At 35.9% G+C, this 10,979-nt stretch overlaps 1 protein-coding gene across 1 annotated transcript; it reads right to left on the reverse strand.

The window, feature by feature from the left end:
* Positions 1 to 310: 310 nt before the first annotated feature.
* LOC108763746 (putative gustatory receptor 28b) lies at positions 311 to 1,787 on the reverse strand. The gene is made up of 3 exons (XM_018511606.1): positions 723 to 1,787; positions 471 to 557; positions 311 to 403 (listed from the first exon to the last, which is right to left on the reverse strand). Exons 1-3 carry the CDS (start codon positions 1,785 to 1,787, stop codon positions 311 to 313), a joined length of 1,245 nt encoding a protein of 414 aa, XP_018367108.1.
* Between the last annotated feature and the right edge of the window lie 9,192 nt (positions 1,788 to 10,979).

Below are 10,979 nucleotides of genomic sequence, written 5' to 3' on the forward strand. Positions count from 1 at the left end.
AACAATATTTTTTCAGAAATATTTTTATTTTGTCTCACACGTTACATTTAAGTAAATAAAACTTATTAAAAATGTTTAATTGTATATAATTTAGAGCTATTAATTTTTATATGAAAACATTGCAAATATCTTTGTACATACATATTTAACAGGTATAAAATATTGAGTGATATTCTATTTATGATAGATAAAAAAAGTATTTTATATATATTCAAAAGTATTATATATTTAAAAGTATATTTAATAATATTTAAAAACGTGTTTTTCATTTAACAGTGTAATTTATATATACATATATGTATATATATAATTAGGCTGTCTCTTGAAGTTTTTCTTTGCAAGTTTGCGTCGTGACCAAGAACTGTATTAAAATTAGTAGGTATGTGGTGATACTACCCACTATCTATAAACACAATTACAAAGTCAATAATATACATGTACATAATTAAGGTAAATGATCGATCGCTTACCGCAGTAAGAAGTGTTGCGTCAACAGTGAGACCCTTCGCGGTAAATGCATTTTCGCGGTGCAATATTTGCAAGGAGAACAGCTGCAACTGTAAAATATTAAAATAATTAAATATAGGATTAGAAATACAATTGTATAAGCGATTCAATGTATAAAAATGTGCAATGTATAAAAAACCGCAGAATGTGTTCGTAGAAATAGATAAGTTAAATTATTATTAATTAAATAATTAATTAATGATATTTTTTGCTACCTCATCTTTCACCTGCTTATCACTGGTGCTGATAAGGACATCGTGTACAGTAGTGCCAATCTGCATGGCCTGATCCTTGCCTGTATCGCAGGCCCACACTATAAGTACTATTTTGACAGAATAATATGTTACAGACGTGATGTAGTATTTAAACCAGATCTGTTTCTCGAGATTGACAACATCCCCCCTCTCCCCTTGCCACGCCACTATGTAGAAATACAAACCGAAAGTAATTTCGGCAAAAGTCATGACTATTGTGGTGAGAACTTGCATACTGAAAACCGTATTCAACAAATGTACGGTATCGCTGAGCAGCAGATGCCGTTTCTTTAGGGCTTTGAGCTCCATTAGCAGATATGGATTTCTCTGCTCATGATAGATACGTCTGAGGAGATGCGGCTCGTCGCTCACCACAAGTTCTCGCAGACTCAGCAGATTGTCGTTGAGTTGTGTTAAACAGGCCTTCAGTACATAAACGCAATCCATGTACAGCATATCCATTTGAAACACCAGCATAGTGAAATAAAATGACATCGTCTTGAGAAAGAAATCGCCATAATTGGCGGAAAATATACAGTTATACACTTGTATTAATATGAAAAGGAAACCGATAATGTCCTTAGCATGAACCATCTTGGACATCTTCTCATACAATTCCGGGGGCAGTTTCGAAGAAACCTCTAGCATGGACTGGAACAATAGTATCCGCTTTTTGGTCATGACGTACGTGATGACCGCTATGACACCACCGAGTATATAGTAGCAATTACATTGAAGGGCTCCAGGTACGCCGTCGAACTTAATATGCCCTGCAATATTGACCTCGAAGAGTATCGTCAATCCCCAAACGCCAGCGACAACTAAAACGATGGTTGACACGATATGGCCCACTTTGGAAAGCTCCATGGTCGAACCGATGTTCTTGTACGGGAATAATCCGAAAATGGTACAGAAAATGATACAGGGATACAGCAAGGATTCAAAGTCCGTCGCGTGGAACAGTCGCCATTTTTTCCGCACTTTGCCCTTGTCTTGTCCTTGGGACTTCGGCGACGGAGTGAACATGATTAGCGAAGTGTCATAAAAAAACAACGACCTAAATCGTAGACTGTATTCTAAAAATTATTAATTGCATTATCGGCGCACTTAAACATTGATGTAAACACGTGAAAGCCTTTTCTTTAAGTATATAATCTTTCGATTTTCCACGCTAAATGTCCGACAGAGGCTCTCCCCGTAGTCTAAACCAGACGAGTTCAAGTTTAAAACTGCAAACAATTGCTACATTGGATAGTCAGACGGAATTATTTGTTAGCCGTGAAGTAACCATGGTGTTCTTCGATCGACATTGTCACCCTTGGGATGTAATGCATAAAGTAATGATGTGTAATTGCTGCGGCATGCACGACCCATCATCTTACGCATCTAGGTCGTGCGCAAGGCGAATCATACTGAGAAAAATATAGCCTAAATTTAAATAAATATTTATTTGAATACTGTCAACTAAACATTGCAATAAATAAATATTTACTTAATAAAAAGAAGTGATTGTTAAATCGAATTAATGTTTTTTGCACCAAATAAATATATTTTTATGTTTAATAAATATTTAGTTTATACTATTCAAATAAAATTGATTAAAATTTAGGATATTTTTTTCTCAGTGTGTATGAACACACTTGCACACAAGAAACAAGAAACATCGACTGCGCAGTATCCACATATGGATTAGTAATTCTCAAAGATCCGTCAATAATGACCGCATATTAAATTATGCATTCTAATTGCGCACTCTACTCTGATTATAAGATTGGCATCATTATGCCACGATTTCCAAAGCTAATGTTTTTCATTGTTACATAGTTATTCATTTGTTTATTTTCAATGTGTAAAGATTATCGATATATCGTGCTTATTATTTTGATTAACCAGTGGCGTAACTAAGCCTATGTGCGCCCCCTCACAAATTTATTTAGGCGCCCCCTTTTCTTCCGCCTTAATTTTTTGCATTTGAACCTTGAAAAGGTTCCACGTGTATTATGCAGCGTCGCGTCACGACACGATTTTTCACTTACCGCGCGGCAAATGTTTCGATACGGTAACGCATCAAAATAAATATCTACCCTGGGCAGACTGCCCATCATATACATGCATGAATTTTCATGTAGGTAACTAGTTCAAACAAAATCAATCACAGATTCTTACAAATTAAAATTATTTGTTAATACTATGATACCTAGATGCGATCATACTCTTCATTTTATATAGTTTTTGTAAACGACAAGAAAACCACGAAGATTTTGCTCACAACTTGATTTGTTTAAAAACTATTTTTATTTAAAAAAAAAATTGAAAAAAAAACATTTTTCCTGTAAGTGATCAAGTATATTCTTTACAATGGCGCTGACTATGTTCATTTACTAAATTCGTGATTGTATAGTTTTCAGGGCGTTAAATGAAATTTTAGCACGAAGGTCACCCCATAAAATAAAGGTAAAATTTCAACGCCTGTGATAAAAACAAAATTTTTTTATTTAACCGAGGGTAACAATGGCCATTTCCGAAATGGCATTTCGCCACTCGGCTTACGGGGCGTCAAATCGTCAATTTGACGATGATACTTTGAGATTGAAACCACTATTTTACTTGACCTTTTTTAATGACTCTTTATACATATTTTACTTTTTTACTAGCGCCCGGCGCCCCCGCCTTTGGTGCGCCCCCCCGCACCGCAGAGTCTGCGGGGTCGTTAGTTACGCCACTGTGATTAAGACATATTATATATCGTCAATATTTACTTTTTTCAGACTTAATTTATTGAGGTGCATGAACTTTCAATTGTTTTTATGAGTCTCTTTTTTGTGAGTCTCTTTAAGCATAATAAATCAATTTGTATATATATATATACAATATATAAAATATTATACGCACTAAATTATTACGCTATTCACTTTTTGAGAAACTGATATCGTGAAAGGTATATGCGTAACAAATGTAATATTCATAAACTGACTTACGACGCAAAGACAATGCTATTATTCAAATTAGAATTAATAATCGATATGTTTTTTCGACTGATGAAACTAATAGATTATAGCATAGCCGGTGAGCAACAAATTGTTTCAAGATGATGATCCTTTGTATTTTAGTGACAACAAGGGGATGGGGTGATGAATGTTATCATTATGATAATGCGCCGCATTACGTCTCAACAAAACTTCATCAAATTATCCTTAATAAACGAAGTTTGAAATGCAAACATATCGCTTGAGTTGTTTCCGAGTGTTCACTTTCGATATGATATTCGTATTTTCGATGAAAGATGTATGCGCGAACGTACGAAAACAATTGAAATAAAACAAAATTAAATTGCAATTTTTTAAATTGAAGTATTAGATAAGATTAATCGACAAAATTGATAACATATCCTAAATAATTATACACTTTAAGGTATCCTTTTACTTATGAATTCTTTGATCAACTAAGAATCGATTTTTCTTGATAAAATTGTCGAGACGATACAAATTAATCGAAGAATTGATAGATGAAAGGCAAAACATTTCTTTCAAATCGAATAAGAAGATTAAAAATTAGAACCAGATACAACTTATTTATTTTATTCTTTAATTCTATTTTGTGTCTATTTGGTGTCTATTTACGTCTTATTTTCATATATTTATATGTTATCTAGAGATAAAATTATTTAAAAGAGGTAAAATAATTGGATGAATTATTAAAAATTAATATAAACGTAATCACTAAAATATCTTGTTATGAACGATAATTGCTTGATTTTTATTTGTTTAATATACAAATGTAAAAGTCGCATCAAGATAATCGATTTTTAGGTTTTTCTTATACACATTACATCCCGTATAATGCTTTCGATAATTGTTCTGTATTTTTCGAAGTATAAAGATACGATCATACTAAGCGCATTTATTTGAAATGCTCCATTAAAATCTGAAAGTTACTCAGCATAAATAAATATTCATATTGTAACGTATTTATGCTTGAATATTTTCTATACAATGAAAGATTTATGCGTAAAATTTTTTCGAACGTTTCACATAATTCTGTTCGGTTTGATACGTTTATCGTCTTGAACACTCTTTAAACATTTTTATGTATCTGCGTACAACGTTTCATAAAAATAACATATTTATTGCTTGCCGTTATAATGCAACGATAGTAATCATTCTGCGATATATAACAAAAAGCATTTATACTTGTACATAAAATATAACACGTTGTGCGTATGCAGAGTCCTTAAGCCAGAGTCCTTGAAAGTCTATCTAGAAAAAAACATTGAGATATATATCTGCATAATTTAAAATTATTAGCCAAGAGTTAATAACAAAATCAATATTGTTAAATGAACTGGAATATTTTAAGTTGTATATGTGTGTGTGTGTGTATGTGTGTATGTGTGTGATAGAGTTTTTTAACTAGTATACAAATAAGAATATTTTATTAAGATGCTTTTTTTAAAAAATATTTAAAAAAACGTCGTAATATTTAAATATATCTTCACATATATACATGAAACTATATATCTATTCACTAGAAATTAATGTAGAATTGTAGAAAACTAGAATTCTATTAAATTTTCATAATTTTGTATAATTTTCTAATTTATACCAATAGAATGATAAATTTTTTTATCAAGATAAGTCGAAGCAAAATGGAAAATATTCTTTTTATAAATAAAAAACTTTTCTTTTCTTTTCTTTTCAGGTTTTTGAAAATTTCGCGTTCGGCTAAAATCATCTGCAAAATTAACAATTTCGATATAAAAAGGAATTTTTGAGAGATCTAGCCGTTTGCCGAAGATGCTTAGGAATAATTAATGCAGTGCAGATATTTTGCAATAGCTCGCTGTATAATCTAATATATATACAGAGACAAATAAAAGGAAATAATAAAAGGTAAGTCACATTGGTATAAAATGAGAAATAGATAGACAAATTTTTACGATCAATTTGATGACACCTCTTATGTATTGTATTTAATTGTGATTAATTTTTAAAGCAATTAAAAAATTATTAATAAATTTCATTAATTTTAAGTATTTTTTACATCTCGATCATTTAAAATAGGGAGTGAAAGCTTAATTGATACGTCCAGAAATGCATAAATTGAAAGTAAAAACTATTGCTGACCAAGGCCGATATTCATAGTTGATTTTTATATTTAAGACTGCCTTAAACAATCTTAAGAGAGGAGTATTTATAAGGTGTATTTATCGCGCAACCATATCGTACGACGCACATCGGATGCAGTGTGAATCCGGCATAAAGGTACGTATCCACTGAGCGCGTCACGCATCGCGTCGTTCACTGCGTCATGACGCGACACGCGAAAGAGAGAAAGAGAGGGGTATAAACTTCACTCTTTCTCTCTTTCGCGTGGCGTCGTGACGCGATGGACGACGCGACGCGTGACACGCTCAGTGGATACATACTCTAAGAATTAACCAATCAGAGCAGAAAGTTATGACAATTCTAGACTGTGATTGGCTAATTCTTACGGTACGGCTTAGGATATATTTACACAAACTTGCACAGCCGCATAAACGTATATGCATAAAGAAAATCATCCAATCATATACCTTATGTGCGACTTTATAAGAGAAATGTGATTGGATAATTTTCTTTATGCATACGTTTATACGACTATGCAAGTTTGTGGATATATCCTTACGGTTATGGCTCCTGCACACAGAACGCGACACTGACGCGTGACGAAAGTTGGCGCGATAGCCAATCAACATCTCGCTTGCTCGGAAGTAACAGATATATAATTCCCACCGCGCGACAAAAGTTGAACCCAATGGCTGCGTTCAGCAGAAAAAGCAGCTTTGCAACTGTGTTGTAAAATTCTTGAATATGATTGGTTTATACATTTAAATCTAATGAGAAGTGAGGAACTAAGGACAGGACCAATAATATTAAAGAATTTTACAACAGTTGCAAAGCTGCTTTTTCTGCTGAACGCAGTCAATGTTTTGTGCACTATCATTCGGAAGCAAACAAGCACCCATTAAAGGAGCTCGAGTTAGATTGAACCCGTCTGATTAAACTTGTCCATCAATCTCCGCCTGTTGGAAATCTGCGCGTATTCAAGAAACCCGGTTCCGAATCTGGAACAGATCCACTTAGAGAAAAAAACTTATACTTTATAGTGTAGTAAAACTATAAAAGTGATAACTGTATAAGTTTTACACAGAGTATCAATATTCTTATTATAATTATAAAATAATTTATTTAACTATCCAGATAGCAAAATGCTAGCAGTTTGTTGGTAAATTGACAGCAAATTCGATTAGATTCCTAAAAATTCCATAGCATTTTCTATATCCATATTAAGTTAAGATTGTCGACATAGTTTGCTGATATGCTACGCTAGCAGATTGGTGGCAGAACCGAGCAAAAGTGTTGCAAATCCTGTTTTTGCCGCTAAATTGTTGATGCACATTAACAAGCTTTGTTATATTTCTGGTAATAGTTTGCCGACATTGACAGATATGACAGATGCACTATGTGTGAAAGTTATCTTTCGTTCATGAAAAATAGATAGCATATTACGCTGCTCAAAATCTGTCTCCACAGACTTGGGTAATGGTTATCTGCAAGGTATATGTATATATTTTGTATATATACAGGGTTGGCAAATGTTATTTTTCAGTTACCTTTATAGTTACTACGACGTACATATTTTTCTTTGATTGTAGGTACCTATTTTTTTCGAGAATCTCGAGTCGATATTGAATCGAGAGACGATTTACTATCGCACGCACCATTGGATTCCACCTGATAAGAAATCGCGGATTACGAGCGGAGTGCGACGAGATGAATTGAACACCCGGTGAGATTTAGCTCGGCGAGATTCTCCACGATCTTGCTATTTCTCTGCGGTACCTAATCCTCGTTATCGCAGCGGCAAAAAGGCGATCGGAAATGAAAAGAAAGCCAAAATATGTCTAGCTATCACGATATATCAAGGAGAAAAGGGAACGAGAGAAGAGAGGAATCCAATTCGAGATTTCAAAGCTTTGCATTTAATACGTTGGGTGCGATTAAAATCTCACGACGAATACTTTAAAGTATTTGAATGAACAATCAGAATGTTTTGAAGTATTTGATTAACCAATCAGAAGAAAGCATTTTACGAATTAACTAATAGAATGCTTCAATCAAAGCATTTTATTTTAGTATCACGACGTTAACTGTATCCATAGACTCTATCTATCATTTGTGACAGACACTTGACTTTTCAGCGGCAATTATCGATAATTGTCATATCGCGAGAGTATGATCGTATTCTTTAAAAGAAATTATAAAAGACGATGATTCAAAATTCTGGCGTAACGTTCTGGGTATTGATTTCATCCTCGGAGCGCGACTCGCGCTCGAAAATAGCGCGGGATTCCTATCATTATCGCACGATGACGGCTGACCGGCCGAGCCGACCGGTCAGCAATGGTCAACAACGCGAGGATCTCGAACGAGGTTCACCGCCCCTATGGAAACCTAACCTAACAGCCGACAGTTCGATGCGCATTCACCCCTTACGCGCTACCCTCTCTCTTCTTCCTCCTCCTCTCTCCTTTCACTCTCTATCTGTCTCTCTCCCTCTCTCTCCTCTTTCATTCCACTCCGTACCGGAGTCAGCTGCGAGTGATGGGCCCAGACCGGTTTCGATCCGCTCACATCCGTCAAACAAATATTGCGCGAATTTGTCTATTACTATACATTGACACGGCTCGATTTACTGAAGTTATAACATCTGATGTTATAACTATGTTAGATGCTGTAGAAACACTATTTTATGATGAAGCTACTACATTGATATATGCAATAATGTCATCGTAAAGCACAGTTTAAATTTACACGGCATCTAACATGTCAGGAAATTATAATTAGGGATGCACAGGATATCTTTTCTGGATATCCGGTGTATATTCCTAATAACATCGGTGTAAATCGAGTCGTGTAAGCCCGGATCCTCATGCGGGCAACAGCGCTTTGACACCGAACGCTTATTGGTGAAAAACGGGCGATGGGGGTAAATTTTACCCCCACAACCGGCTTTTCACCAATTAGCGCTCTGTGTCAAATCCGTATGAGGATTCGGGCTAAACGTAGTCTAAAGGTGCCTTTTCATGCCGACGCTCGACGCTCATTTTTGGTATCAAAATAAGTCACGTGATAGAAATTATAATTGTATTTAGCGTATCGATAATAGATTTATAATTTTTATTTAGATTTAAGTTATAATTTTTTCAGAAACTGATCAATTACAGCCAAATGCAAGAAGAATAATCGATTGTGATTCGTCCATTTCTTACGGCTAAAGACTTAAAACACCTATTGTAGATCCAGATTTATCGACAATTGTATTCTTGCTACAAGTTTCCTGTTTCTTCCGAAGTTCGTTAACTTTTATCTCGGACGACATAAATTAAACCAAAAAAACCGGATAAGAAGCAAAAAAACAAGATGTAAAAAATAGCAAAAAGCAAGAAACAGAAAACAAAAAGCACATTGTAGAATAATTATTAGAGTAATAATTATAATTAAATCTACAATAGATTGTTAAGCCTTAAGGAATGGACGAATCATAGTCAATTATTCTCCTCGTATTCGACTGTAGTCAATTTCTTACGGCTTAAGGCTTAAAACCCTATTGTAGATCCGGACTAAAGGATGTCTGGCTCCTGTCAAGTCTTCGCTAGCAGGTACTCGTTCTATTGCGCGATTGTCGCACGTTATTAATCCTTGCTTTTCAGAGATCGGAGGAATTTCAGATTTACAACGTCTTGCAGGATTGCCTGTGCACTCTTACGCGACGGTAAACAGTGTTTATACCCCGATATAGAGGTTATTGTTGTGCGAAACAAAGCGCGTGGCAATGCGCGCGGAATCCATTAAGTTCTTACTCACCAGTAAAAGTTCGGACAATCGCGATTCTTTCTCAATAAAAAAAAAAGAAAGGAAAATATTCTCATCTCAGCGTTTAAACTTTCAAAGTCCTCCACGCGAGGGTGTCGTCGCCATCGCTAGAAAACCGCGGGAGCTGAAGCAGCCCCCCACCCTTGCACGCTCTCATCGCGTCGTCGCGTTGGGGCCTACTAGCAGTACTAGCTAGCGGCGCAGCGGGCCTCAGCTCGCTCGGCTTCGACTCATCCTGGCTCAGTAGCGTGACGAGCGTCGATTGTGTTGATCCGCATATGTTTTAGTGCTACGTGCATCTCTCGCGAGTGTCAGTTCCCGTTCAATCGCTTCGTGACATCCATCTCTCTATACCGTCTGGTCATCATCTTATATCTCGTCTCCTTTCTCGCGCGAAAAAACCGAGGCGCGGTCGAGTCGAGTCAAGCCGGGACCGGGACAGAGACCGAGACTCCGAGACGCGTGTGCCATCGATACGCTCCGCGCTCGGTGAACGACGAACGGCAGGAGCCCAACAATCGAGGGAAGCAGAACTCCGCGGTGAAGAAGCGGAAGCGGACGAGAGAAAGAGAGAAAGAGAAATATAAAGAGTAAGAGGTAAAGAGAAGTCGGCGGTTTCAGCTTCCTGTTCGTGCTTATCGGCGGAACGCGGCGTACTGACGACGCGACGTTGCGAATTCCATCTCCGGATAATATGCGTTTTGCCCAGTCCTTCTGAATGTATTAGGAGACTGAACCGTTTCAAAACAACGAATCCTGAGAATCCTGGACGATCGGAAGTGCAACATCAGCTTTTAAATATTTTTATAGAGAACGAGATTTCATCCTTTGCCATACCTCTCTTTATCCGAGTTGAAGTTGTGCAGTAGACGAAGGTTCAACACCCCTTGGCGATATAAAGAGCGTATAAGGGTGTGACAAGGATGAAGAGTCTCTTTCTATTGCGAGATGTAAACTTGAGTTGCTCGATAAATCAAATCCAGAACGTCGCGATGTTTCTTGTTTATTTTTTGTATACTTAATTCTTTCTTGTGTATCTCGTATCTACCGTAATCTTGGAAAAGTTACAGTGGAAATTGAACAACGATCAAATATTATCTCATATCTCAAGAAGATACGCGAAAGACACCCTTGATATAGGCTATTAAATTAAGACCTAAAGTCAATGTCTTTATAAAACTAAACAGAGTTTCACAATCTCGGGATGTATCGGGATTAGAGATGAGATCGAACTCAATATGTACTTATAAATTCGAGTCAAATTCAATAATTTAGTTTCATTTTCTAGGATTCGAGTAATACT

Source organism: Trachymyrmex cornetzi, unplaced genomic scaffold (genome assembly GCF_001594075.2).
Source record: "Trachymyrmex cornetzi isolate Tcor2-1 unplaced genomic scaffold, Tcor1.1 scaffold381, whole genome shotgun sequence".
NCBI classification, from domain to species: Eukaryota; Metazoa; Arthropoda; class Insecta; order Hymenoptera; family Formicidae; genus Trachymyrmex; species Trachymyrmex cornetzi.